The sequence below is a fragment of the Stenella coeruleoalba genome (assembly GCF_951394435.1).
Source record: "Stenella coeruleoalba genome assembly, chromosome: 6".
Taxonomy (NCBI): domain Eukaryota; kingdom Metazoa; phylum Chordata; class Mammalia; order Artiodactyla; family Delphinidae; genus Stenella; species Stenella coeruleoalba.
Window position 1 is genome coordinate 68,922,286 of NC_137151.1, and position 14,065 is coordinate 68,936,350.

At 41.4% G+C, this 14,065-nt stretch overlaps 1 protein-coding gene across 1 annotated transcript in view; it reads left to right on the plus strand.

Moving 5' to 3' along the window:
• The window catches only part of MAP3K20 (mitogen-activated protein kinase kinase kinase 20), a 174,476-nt gene that overhangs the window by 152,125 nt on the left and 8,286 nt on the right, over positions 1–14,065 (plus strand). The window contains exons 16-18 of the mRNA XM_079923829.1: positions 6,712–6,828; positions 9,169–9,243; positions 11,750–11,900. Coding sequence (XP_079779955.1) covers positions 6,712–6,828; positions 9,169–9,243; positions 11,750–11,900 — 343 coding nt within the window. The remainder of the gene's footprint in view (positions 1–6,711; positions 6,829–9,168; positions 9,244–11,749; positions 11,901–14,065) is intronic.

Sequence of the window (14,065 nt, forward strand, 5' to 3'; positions counted from 1 at the left end):
CATACTACAAAATCCCAATTTTATGAAGTTCTAGAGCAGGCAAAATTAATCTAGGGTGGTAGAAATTGGACCAGTGGATGCCCCTGGTTGTGGAGGAGTTATCAACTGGGAAAGGGCATGAGGGAATTTTCTAGGCTAGTGGAATATCTTACCTGTTTGGGTAATTACATTGGTGTACACATTTGTTAAAATTAATTGAGCTGTACACTTAAAAATCTGTACACTGGACTTCCCTGGTGGTGCAGTGGTTAAAGACTCCGCGCTTCCACTGCTGGGGGCGTGGGTTTGATCCCTGGTTGGGGAAGTTCCGCATGCCTGAGTGGTGTGGCCACAAAAAAAAAAAAAAACTGTACATTTTATTGTGTGCAAATTATACCTCAATAAAAAATACATTAAAAAAATGTTAATGTCTGTAACCTTCAGGTAATGGTCATCTATAGGAGCCTGAAAGCCGAATGTGGAGGTCTGTTTCCTTCTCAAATGTCCTAAATAATCTTGGCCCTAGATTTTTAAAGGTTTATCTATAATGTTCATGTTTGCAATAAAATCTTGGTAGGAAAAAATAAATAGAAAGAGAGGTTGTTGTTTCTGAATTGCCCAGAACTTAAAATAATATTTAAGTATAATTTTTATGCTAACTTCAATCACTTTTTCTATTTAGAAAATTTACCTCTATCTTGATTCGTTCTTTTTTTATTTCTTTTCTTCCTTCCTCCTTTTTTTTTTTCTTTTTATGGAAGGGAGAAGGGATGTGTATGTTTGGCATCCCATGTATTAGCCTGGAACTCCAAAGAATTTTAAACAGCTTGCAGAGAATGTAATAGTGATTTCTCACAAAGAGATATTTAATTTAGCATTAACTGAGTGTTGTTTAGGATGTTAACTTCACAGTGTAAGAGTTTCTGTTTTACTTGGCCAGTAATCTTAATTCAGAAAATTTTTTCACGTAACTGGCAATGCTGAAGCAGTTCAAACGGAATGCTTTCTCATCCTCCATTAACCACACACTTGCTCCTAAAATTATCCAGGTATTTCAGCAGCTGAAATGGTACATATCCTGGGCACTCAACAGAATTGTCATTTTTTTCATCAGTTTCCAATGCAAAAATTCCCCTCTCCCCAACAGAATCCCATCTGTTTCTTATAGATTTGCACTGAGGGGCAGATTAGCTAGCTAGTAGAAAGGTCTGGATAGCTGTTTTTTGCTATTCAGCCTCAGTGAAGAACTTCCCCAAAGGCTGCTGTGTCACTGCCTTTTCCCTAGAGATTAGTAACTAGCACTCCCTAGAGATGTGCAAGGTACAAATTTGAAAAGTGGGAATGTCCTCTTGGGTGGGAATCTAGTTATGAAATAAAAAATCCATGGTAGTCAGGACCTGCCCCGTGATTTTGCTTGTGCAAACAGATGGGAGAAGGTTGTTTCTGCTTTGGGGAGTGGCCGTCCTGCCTAGCCACAAAGCCTAAGCCAGGACTGGAGGGAAGTGTTTGTGATTCCAGGTCCTGGCCCAATCAGTCAAGGAAAGGAGCTTACAAACAGTGGAATCGCACCATATACACTTTAAACAATGGTCTTTTTCAATAAAGAAGGGGGAAATTGACTGCGTTGGACTTACTGGAGAGACTCAGTATTTCAGTCTCTGCCGTGGAGTCCTATCAAGGAACTCACCAAGATAATCTGGACTACTCGTTGACTTTGGAAGGTGGAAAGTACTATAATTCTTACTCTTGTTAACCCGTAAGAGGGCAAGTTCAGGATTCAGAAAAGACAGAGGGGAAACCTGCTCTTCATAGCACAGTGGGCCCCCTTGGTTTAGTTCGGAACCCCACCGCTTGCTCTCTGTGTGATCTTGGTCAAATGACCTCATCCCTCTGGGCTTTAGTTTCCTCATCCAAGATGAGGCTCTCTGGCTGTCAGTCACATCTCACAGCCACTGTCCCTCCGGACATCTGCTGGTTTCTGTTGGTAGGGCTGCATCAGGATCTGTTGAAACAGGAAAGGGCAGTATTGGTGTTATCTAATCCATGTATGTAAGAAGATGTAAGTTTCTTCCTTCTACTCATTTCATAAAGGCAGTCTTTGCTGTGTCGCCACTTGGCTGCACCTTCTTTTTTCCAACACTGATCAGTCCCCGGCACCAGTGTCAGTCAGTGCCCTCCGGATCCCCAAACTCCTGCCCAAGGAAGATGCTTTGATCCAGCCTGTCCACTCTGGCCGGGTCCCTATTCTAAACACTCTTTGAACCTTCCTGCCTCACTTACCTTCTCGCCCATTCTCTTAGATGGCTGCTAGGTGACGGACTGGCTGATGTCATAACAGATTGGAGCTCTGTTGGGGACCTGTATTGGTAACAACAGTAATCACTGCTTTGGGGGCTCCTAACTTGGCTTCAGCACAGTGCTGGGTACTTTATTTACATTATCTCATTGAGTCCAAATACAACCACCCACTCGTCATTAAAGAACACTAAGATTCAGACAGGTTCTATAACTTGCCTGAGGTTGTGGGGAAAGTGGCAAAACTGGGATTCCAGCTCAGGTGGTTGCCCTTTAAACTTGGGATCTTTCGCCTCACCCCTGTCTTGCTCCCCCGGTAATGGCTCAATGATGATCCTTTCCTATATTGTTTCCATTTGAATAGGAATTCTCAGCACCTTAAACCAAATGAGTGAAAACAGAACCACTGCAGACTGCCAGGGGTGAAATCGTTTTGGAAAAGGGGTCCTTCAGGGCTCTCTCAGAATACAGAGCTGTCTGCTTTTGATTTCTGCCTGTCAAGATCAAGTTGTTCGCAGACGTTCAGAGTAACTCTTGAATGTTTCCCATTCAGAAATCAATACCCACATTTCTGTCATTCACATCAAGCCAAAATCAATAGTTCACCCTGGTAAAAGTGAATGGTTTTTAAATCAGAGTCTATTCCCACTATCTGGTCCGTATCACTACCAAGAAACTGAAAAGCTAGCAATTGTGCTTGTAAAATTCTATATTAGGCTCATAAGTATGCACAATTGTTATTTTTAGTGATATTATTGATGAGTTAATTCATCTTATTCATATGAAAACCTTTCCAATGATCCGTTGGTTGAGAACTCCGTACACTGCGGCATCCCGTCTGCAGTGGGGTCCTGTGGAATTCAATAAGTTGTTTAAGTCCTGGGAGTTGTGGAGAATGCTTTTGGACACCTTTGGCTCACCGAGTAACAGAAATACCAGGAATACCTTAGGGTAATTTAAAATTGAGCAGAATTTAAAGAATTCCATTACTTTATTTGTAGATTACTTTTCTTAACTAGACAACAATAAAATCATACATACCCTGAAAATAGCCAGGAGTTACATCAGGGCCTTGACATATTAAATTAATAATTTGGGTGAACACTGCATATTTCCTTTCTTTCTCTCCCATCTGTGTAACAATCAATGCCTACTTTTTAATGAATGGATAATGCCCCTCTTATCACTTCTCTGATTATAGCTTTATGGCTTCTGTAGAAGATAGCTTCTTTTATGGTTCAGGTAAAAGGCTTTCTTTCAGCTAAGAGGAAAAGAATTAAAAAAATAAAAGGACTGTAACCCTATATCTAGATCCTGTTTCTCCACAATGGACTTTGAGGAAACAAAGAAGTTGGGGCTTAGGGGAGGACCTGTGACCACTTGCTTTTTTGGTTGTATTAGCAAAGTCTTCTCTGCTCCTGCTCCTTTAATAGCTGGTCCCATTCTGGAACTCTGTCAACCATCCAATGAGTTTGTCCTGCCACCCTCCCAGTTGCCCTTCCCTATTAGTATCTCCTCCAACTTTGGAGCCAAGCAGCCTTGTGCCTTTTTTTTTTTAATTTTATTTTTGGTTGTGTTGGGTCTTCTCTCTAACTGTGGTGTGCGGGCTTAGTTGCCCCATGGCATGTGGGATCTTAGTTCCCCAACCAGGGATCGAACCTGCGTCCGCTGCATTGGAAGGCAGATTCTTAACCACTAGACCACCAGGGAAGTCCCCAGCCTTGTGCTTTTCTAATCCCACCTCCACCACTTCTTGGCTAGGAAAACCTAGAAAAATTCCTTCATCTGTCTAAGCCTCATTTTTCTCACTTGCCTGATGGGAAAATAAAGCTAACTTGCAGGGTCATTATGGATATCAAATAAAAGAGCACAGTGTAAGTACCCAGCAAGATGCCGAAAGCGTAGTAAGCACTCCACAGCCTGGGTTCCCTCCAGTCAGACCCTTCTCCACGCAGAGCTCCCCTGAGCCTGTCCTCGGCAAGGTCTGATTGGGGCCTGAGGTCACGGAGGTGAAGCAGAGGGGATTGGGCATTCGCACCACAATTCAAGGTCTTTTAACTGTGCTTTTGACTAACTTCATTCCAAAACTTGCCAGGCACAAGGAACAGAACTAAGTCAACTTGTCTGTTCTAAGGCTTTTTATTCCAGCTACCGCCTTGAGGAGGCTCTTGCTATTTCAGAGAAGAGCAGTCATGACTCCAAAGAGTGATTATCCTGCCCAGTTATCTCAGGGCTCACGTTGCCAGGGTAGCAGTGGCTCCAAAACAAGGAAATACTGAGAGATTTGTCAATTCTGAGCGACTAATTTGACTTGTGTTAGCCAGGAGCTAGTTTTTCACGTTATTGAATAGACCTTTTCCTTCACTAATTGGCTGTCCATCTTGTGAATGTGGCTGGGCAAAGAGGGGCCCTCCCTTCAGGCCTGGGCCCTTCTTGGTTCTGCAATTCGTCCAGAAGCTTTCCTAAAACATGGGGCGCCCCCAGCTTCCTATTGAAGCCAACAGGTTTTCAGCAGCCCCTTTGTTAGCGTTTTTCCATAATAATTGTGTCCGAGCTTGCTCAGGGAACATTCCAGGTCTGCTTGTGTGAGAGCATGTTCTGGTTTCAGCATGTAAGGTGGTCAGTGCTTTATCCTTAAGCTCTCAGAATCCTTCATTCTTCAAATAATATAGGAAAGAAGATGAATTTATGATCCAGGGGCCAAATTTGGTGCACAGACATGGGTCTCTTTTTCCTTTTAATTGCATACACAGTGTTTATACCCCAACATTTTTATTATTAAATTTTTCAGCAAAGTTGAAAAAATTTTATAGGAATTCTTGTATACTCAACTCCTAGATTCAAGCATCAGGATCTACTTACTTTATTACATATCTGTCCATCCCTCTCTCTTCTTAACCATCTATCAATCTTTATTTTTGGATGCATTTCAAAGTAATTTGCAGATATGAGTACACTTCCTCCTAAATACTTCAATATACTAGAGTTCAGTAAGAAATGCACATATCTGAAGTATACATTTGCTGTGTTTTAACAAATGCATATACCTATATAACTCAGACCACTATCTATAGAGCATTAGCATCTCCAGAAAGTCCCCTCATGCCCCTTCCCAGTCAGTCCCCATCTGTAGAAGCAACCACTTTTCTGAATATTTTCCACTGTAGATTGGTTTTGTCTGTTCTAGAAATTCATGTAAATGGAAGCCTTAGTTTGTTCTTTTTATACAAAATTTCACTGGCTATAATGCTTTTGCGATTTATCCATGTTGTTGCATGCATCAATAATTAGTTCCTTTGTATTGCTGAGTATATTCCATTCTATGAAAGTGTTGGTCAACACTTGACCTGTTTCCAATTTTTTAGCTATTATGACAAAGCTGCTCAGAAGAATACTGTACAAGTCTTTTTTCATTTTACTTGGGTAAATACTTAGGAGTAGAATTTCCGTGTCATAGAGTACATATATGTTTAGTTTTACAATAAATTACCAAAACTTTTCCCAAAGTGATTTTACCGTTTACACTCCAGCCAACAACCCAGTAGCTCCAAATCACAGCCAACCTTTGATGTTATCAGTCTTAGCCACCTGGTATGTATACAGTGGTATCTCATTGTGGTTTTCATTTACATTCCCCTGGTGACTAATGGTGTAGAGCCCTCTTTCATTACATCGTGGTTTTACTGAAAATTTAATGAACATACCATCATTTAAAAAATCAAGAGGTTTCATACAAGAATCAGATATCCAACTTTTCATAAATCATTAAAGGACCTAGCAAGACTAGACGCATATTCCCACATGGGAACAATCAACAGAAGCTGAGCGGTGGCTGTCCCTTTAGGGCAGTTGCCCTTTAGATCCCAAGAGTCCCCTAACCCTTCCCCTGACCCCCCCAACCCCCAATGCTTGGGCCAGTTTTGCATTGCTGTACATCCTCACGTTTCCTGTTAAGAAGAAAGGGAGCTATTTCTTGAACCCATGTCATTACCAACACTGGAAAAGTGAAAGGTAGATCCAGAGGGACTTATATTTCAAAAAAAGTGGGAAGACCACATTTCTTTGGGTCAATGGAAAAATATCCCTACCATGTTTAATATGTAAATTAAGTGGGTCCATTGTGAAATATTACAGTTTAAGGCTCTGTAATGAAACTGCCTGGCTTTATTCATTTTATCTACCTTGCTCATTTAGGATGTGGAGTTTGCAACTCCTATAATAGAACATTTAGATTGATTAATGGTGTCTCAAGACCGCCCCACCTGGGGATTATTTAGATATAGAAAGAGATCTAATTTCATGTCCTTTTATTGATAAAGAAAAAAAAAAACACTCCAGTAATACTTCATTTAGAATACGTCATGTGTTATAAAACATTGAGACCAAAAAAAGATTGTTTTACTTTCTCAAATTCTATAATTTTTCTTTTAATTCTAGGATTGTAAGTGGAAAATGTATATGGAAATGGATGGGGATGAAATTGCAATAACCTACATCAAAGATGTGACATTCAACACTAACCTACCTGATGCAGAGATTTTAAAGATGACAAAGGTAGAGTTCTATTTACTACTTAAAAGCTTTTTTGAATTCACAGATGTCAAACAAAGACATTAAAATACCCCAGCAGCGTGCTTTTGTGCCTGTGATGCTCACACCAGCTCAGCCTCAAGCTGGCTGTTGAAAGGCACATTTTATTTAGCAGATTGCGATCATAATAGTTTTTTGTTAAAATTCCACTTACGCTGTGTGAACTAAAAAGTACTACAAAAAAGTGTTGTTTAATTTTTTTTAACTTTCTTCTACATTTCTTTATGTGTATTCCGTCATTTATTAAAGGAAAGAAAATGCTAATGATGTAAATGTTTACCTCGAATTTTGGGTCATTTTCAACTTTTAAAAACTTGTCAGGAGAAAGGCTTTCTTGGTGGTGTTGAATTTCTTGAAGAACTGAGATGAGATTATTCATGAAGCACATGTTGAAGTCTTCATGGCTTCCTTGAGTTCACACCTATGAATTCCCGGAGTGGCCAGAGAGCACCTTACTACTTTGGGGTCAATGGTACAAGCACGCCCATTAAAACACTGAAGACAGTCTTAGAAAAATGCTTAGCTTCTCTTCAACATGGAAAAATTCAAATCTGTCAACAATACTGAAAAAATACATATAAGACTTCAATTGTAGAAGGTCAACAACTCAGGTGAATAACCATGATGTCAACAGGACAGTCACCCTAAACGTCACATAAGCCATTAACTCTAGTACACTCTTGACTGTGTATTTGGTTTCAGTGAGGAAAATGGGGCTGGCAGCAAAGAGCCATGGTACAAACACAAGTGGGGAAGTGCAAAGAGTCTTCAAAGCCACAGCATTAGACTTGTGAATGTGTTCACTTCCCAGGCATGAGGTTGCTAACCACCCAAGTCCTTTTAATTTAGAAGCATATGCATATTCCTTGTTGGATTGCCCTGAGTAACTGGAAGTTATGTTATTTATCACCAAGTTTATGATCTGCTTTCACCTTTCCCTTATTCTGTTGGGACAGACTGTGTTTTGGTATCTTGGAGACTGGACACACACTTTCTCTTTCCTCCCCACCTGTGCCATCTCTGGTTGCCGCCAGTTGTTAGTGGCTTCAGTGTCACTGAGAAGCAAGTCACTGCCTGATAACAGAAGGAAGTCACTCAGAGCAAAAAGAACGGGGTGGAGTTATAAAACTGAATACAGGTGCTTCTGCTCTAAGGCCATATAGACATTCTAGAGGAACCATATCTTCTGCAAAATCATGCAGCAACATTAACAGGGCTTATGGGAAAAACAGGATTGGGGCGGGCCATTCAAAATCTGTAGAACCTTTTAACATCAACAGAAATAATAAAAATCCTAATTAAGGAAGAAAAACAAAACAGAGAAGATTGATTCTTGTCACAGGAGAGACTAGAAGTCGACTCCATACCCAGACAAACTTTGTCACAAACCTTCCGTCTGTCCCTCTGAGGGCCCATTCATCTTTCCTAAAAACCATTTACTCTCTTCCAAGAGGCCTACATCCCCCTCTTCCCCTTTCTCTATAAAGATGGCATTTAATCCTGAATTCTTTGAGTTACTCATTTTTCCCTGGGTATCTCCTGTGTATACATGAGGTATACATGTTAATAAAAATCTCTTTGGTTTTCTCTTGATAAAAAAAAAAACCCAGTTAAATCTCTACCACGTTTGCTTTGTGCCTATCTCATGGCCAGTCATTTGCAGCCTTAAACCTGGAATGATGGGTTGGGGGGTGGGAAGAGAGTGGAGATTCACTTCTAATAAAGACCATTTTCATCAAACTTAAAATAGGATCCAAGGCATAGGCTTCTTTATTACTCATTTATTTTAATATAGTGGAGAAATGTCTTCCCAGTTTCATTTGCACCTGCAGCATTGCCAGGTAGCCTGACAGCAGGGTGGTTATGAAGCCGCTAAACCAGCCACTGCTTGCAACCAAAAAAGTCACTTTAGGGTCTTCTAAGATTGTTAAGGCTTTCTCTTAATGGTGAGAAAACTTTCCGCTGAGGCTTCCAGACATTAGCTTGAGTTAATGACCTAATGATTGGATTGAGTGATGTATCGGAAAAGAGAAGATTGTGGGAGACAAGATTAGCTGTTCACAAACATAGGAAAGGCTATGTTATAAAACTAACCCCCAAACATTAGACATTAGCATGTTGTGAGTAATCACATGTGAACCAACATGAGTTTCCTAATAATCTGACATCATGGCTTTCATGATAACCTGAATCGCGCCCTATCTGCCAGCTGTGTACGGCACAGCCGGCCTCCAAGAAACCTGCGCTGTAGCAGGGCAGGCTGTACGATGGCACTACACCCATCCTAACTTTTGTTTTTTTCAGCCCCCGTTTGTAATGGAGAAGTGGATTATAGGAATAATGGAAAATCAGACTGTAGAATGCACAGTCACATATGAGGTAAGCTGGGCAGGGGGTGGGCACCTGTTGGCTTCACCATCAGTTTCTCCGTAGGGATTTATTTGCTCCCTCAGAGTTCTTAAAATTTATTGGAAGAGAAACTACTTAACCAACATGAGTATGGGAAGATCAATACAATTATTCTAACGAAGTGTTGGGAAGGATTGAGAATGGGATACACTTGCCTAGAGATTGAGGTAGTAATTCATTCATTCGTCAGTTAATGATTGAGCACCTTCTGCATACCACGTATGCATGTGTGAGGTACTGGGGATACGGAACAGTGACCAAAACAGAGCTCTGCTTCTTGGTGCTTAGAGTCTAGGGGTGAAGGTAGATCAGCAATTCTTCACAGAGTGCAACTTCTACTACCACCTGGGGATAAGGGGGGTCTACTATCAAAACCAGACTCCACATATTTTATATATGGAAAAATAGAAAAACGTATACTTTAGAAAAATGTGCTATTAAAATTAAAATTCATATATTGAGCAAATACCTACCAACGAGTAACGTTCTGTGATTAGGATAGACTAAATCTCTACTCTCTCGAGGCTTATATGTACTCCAGTGGGGGGAGATAGATGATAAATAAGTAATCTCAGAGTGATAAGTGAGAACCAGAAAATAGTGAGACACGGGGCGTTAGATTGGATGGTGAGGGAAGGCTCCTTCTCTGAGGGGGAGGCAACAAGGAACAGCAGAGGAAGGGCAAGTGCAAGTTCCTGAAGCACAGAGGGCGTGACAAGGCTAGAGAGGTGGGCGGGGCCGAGCCTAGAGCCTCCAGAGCCGCAGTGAAGAGTTTGGATTTACTGTAAGCACCATGGGAAGCCAGTGGGTGTTTTAAGTAGTCTGCTGCTTTAAATGATCTAATTATGTTTTAAAAATCAGCAAGGTCTTCATGGTGGTGGGAAAATCTGCTTCACGAGGTAGAGAAACCCTGGGGGAACGGGGTGGAGGGAAACAGTTATAGCAGAGTCTTGACACCCATGGAGGTATTAGTATGCAGCTACCCTTAACAGGACATGCCCTCATTCATTCACTCATTTATTCACCCAAGAAACATTTAATAAGTATTTGCCATGACCTAGGCACTGTAAGAGGAGCTTACACCTGTGTTATCTCATTAACCTTGTGCAAATAGTCAAAAACAGGGAGCATCGTCTTCACCTGGCAGCTAGGGAAAACGGGCTCAGAGAGATGAAAGGCGGTCCCGAGGTTTGGGGTAGTCAGTGAGAGTCGGTGGAGTCACACCCAGGTCCTCTGACTGTGAATACAGTTTCCACTCTTCCTGTTCTATCTGTTCCCTTCCTAGCAGTAAGGTGAGGGAAGTCAGCCTGGAGTGGGACTTCGTGCGCTGCTGCACTGGGACGGTCTTCTGAGCTGCCAGGGTGTGGCTTTTGAACGTGAGAAATCCAAACCCTGGACAGTCCGCTTATCCCGGGTGACCCGATGCTGGAAGCTAATTAGGACAACAGCAATGATTTATCCTCATCACCCAGGGTGCACTGCCTGTCAGGGATGAGGCACCTGAGAAAGAGCATTCATTGTCAAAGCATTGCCTGCAGGGCACAGAACCTAAATAAAAGAAGGTGACTGGTCTTGAGGAACTTGGAATCTGGATTATTCTAGAGCCTGTTGACCAGCCCCCGCCCCCCACTACTAAGGAAAAGCCCTCTTTGAGTAACTGGACAGTCATAACAGCCAAGTTTCATCTCTACCTGCCTTAGTTCTGGAGATACACCTCACCAAGTTTTTCCTTCTCTTTCTCTCTCTCCTGCCTCTTCCTCCTCTCCTTCTTCCTCCTTCTCAGGCTCCATGATGATACGCTACTTGTGTCTGTAACAGTCACTTCAGGATTTTAAAAAATATATATTTTCACAACCGTATCAAATCCTGAGGCTCTCCAATCTAGCCTGATTTGTGACACCTGGTGATGAAGGGGAGCACAGGACAAAGAAAGTGGTGTGTCTTGATCCGGCGTCCTCTCCTTTTTCTAATCCTTATTCTTAATTCTCTATCCTGCCTCACTTTTGCATTTGTTACCCTGTACCCTCCCATGGGGGTAATTAGTCCCACCGACCTACCCACACTCACCCAGTTACCCAGGATGATCACAGGCAGTCCTGGGCAAAATAGTGGTCAGATTTTTATTTATTCAACAAAATATCTGAGTTCAACTACTATAAACAAAAGACATTGTTATGTTTATCATTACTTATTAAACAAAGAGGTAGGTTGAGATTTGCCAACTAACAAATTCTTAGAGAAGACAACCACCTTTTTAACTACTATAGTCCACTAAGGAATAAAGTGGTTAAAATTTTTCTTTTAATCAGATTACCATATTCAGGCAAACCGTGCAAATATATTACCTAATGCATTATGATAGTGTTCTAAGGAGTTACACTGAAGGGATATGATAACCTGGTTTTCCTTCCTTCCTATTTTATAAACGTGTGTATATTTGGTTGTGGGTTTCTCTCCCTCTTTTTTTTTTTTACAGAGCGATGTTAGAGCTCCAAAAAGCACTAAGCACGTCCATTCAATTCAGTGGAGTAGAACGAAACCTCAGGATGAAGTGAAAGTTGTCCAGCTTGCCATCCAGACGTTATTCCCCAACTCAGAGGGCAACCATGGAAGCAGGTCTGACTCAAGTAAGTCAGCTGTGCACTAGACATGTTCCAAAGCGGAAATGTCAAATCCTCAGACCAGGGATAAGCGCCAGGCTGTGAATTGACATAGATTTCTAATATAATACTTCCTTCTTCTTTTTTTAGAATATTGGGTTTTATACACAAATTATATGGAAAGTAGTATTTATGGGCTTGGAAATAGGGACATATTATAATAAAGTATAATATTTGGATAACTACCATAAAAGATGAAAATTAGTGATTATTTTATATTGGTAAATAAAATATGTATGTATATTTATACACATATATATTTAGTTTCCAAAATTGTAGATAAAGATAAGAATCATCTTCCATGTCCAGCAAACCTTCCTGTAGAATCACTGCTATCACTGGGGCGACCTCTTGAGTCCGGAGCACCATGGATCCATCAAAGCATAAGAATGATAGGGGTGGGACTTTCCTGGCGGTCCAATGGTTAAGGCTTCGAGCTTCCACTGCAGGGGGTGTAGGTTTGATCCCTGGTCAGGGAATTAAGATCCCACGTGCTGTGCAGTGCGGCCAAAAAATGAGAAAAAAAAAAAAAAAGAATGATAGGGGAAGGGAGCGAGGGGGAAAATAAAAGGAAGGAAGGAAGGAAAGAAGGGAGGATAGAGAAAGAGAAAACATGAAATACATATGCTGGGTAGTGGTGACAGTAATTACAGACACTCTAAAGAAACCATTTAGAAATAACAGAGGAAGGCAGGCTGACTTGCTGTTGAACTGGTCATTATTTGCTAGCTTCAGGGAAGAAGTTCTGACCCTCACCTTTGCAGGTCCAGAAACTCTAATACAACCCAGAGTCAGACTAACAAACATGCAGGAGATGGATACATAAAACCCCATGCAAATCACTTTTCACCGTGAGAAACATACCTCCCCAACGAACCAGAAACACACGTTTTCTGATCAGTGCCTCTTCTTCCCAATAAGAAAATATACCTGAGAAGCCATAACAGAAGGTTCTTTGGTGGCATGGAAACAAAGTACCCTGATGGCTAGTGTCCCTGAGTTATGAGAGCCTAGCTTCTGTGTCCTCCACTATAAGGACTCACTTGCCAAGGAGACTAGGTGTGTTTTTTGTTGTTGTTTTTAAATTAATTTATTTTATTTATTTTTGGCAGCATTGGGTCTTCGTTGCTACGCCCTGGCTTTCTCTAGTTGCACTGAGCGGGGGCTACTCTTCATTTTGGTGTGTGGGTTTCTCATTGCAGTGGCTTCTTTTGTTGCGGAGCACAGGCTCTAGGCACGCGGGCTCAGTAGTTGTGGCTCATGGGCTCTAGAGCACAGGCTCAGTAGTTGTGGTGCACAGCCTTAGTTGCTCCGCAGCATGTGGGATCTTCCTGGACTAGGGCTCGAACCAGTGTCCCCTGCACTGGCAGACGGATTCTTAACCACTGCGCCACCAGGGAAGTCCCAGACTAGGTGTTTTTAAACGCCCACCAGCCAGGGGGCCCAGGATCCTGGGCAGTACTCTAAACCCAACAACACAGGTTTTAACTATAATAAAATTTATTGTCTTCCATAACAAGAAGTCCAGAGGTCGGCCGGGCTCCAGGTGCAGTAAGATAAGCTGCTCAACCATGTTAAGGATGAGAAATGAACCTTTCCTTCATTCCACTCTGCCATCCTCAATATGTTGCCTTTGCCCTCAGCCTAGCTCCTCTCGTGTTCACAGTCATCACATAAAGATATGATAAGGCTGAATGGATACAAATACAAGACCCATATATATGCTGTCTAAAAGAAACCCACTTCAGACCTAGAGACACATACAGACTGAAAGTGAGAAGATGGAAAAAGATATTCCATGCAAATGGAAACCAAAAGAAAGCTGGAGTAGCAATTCTCATATCAGACAAAATAGACTTTAAAATAAAGACTATTAGAAGAGACAAAGAAGGACACTACATAATGATCAAGAGATCGATCCAAGAAGAAGATATAACAATTGTAAATATTTATGCACCCAACATAGGAGCACCTCAATACATAAGGTAAATACTAACAGCCATAAAAGGGGAAATCAACAGTAACACATTCATATTAGGGGACTTTAACACCCCACTTTCACCCATGGACACATCATCCAAAATGAAAAATAAAGGAAACACAGGCTTTAAATTAAATGATACATTAAACAA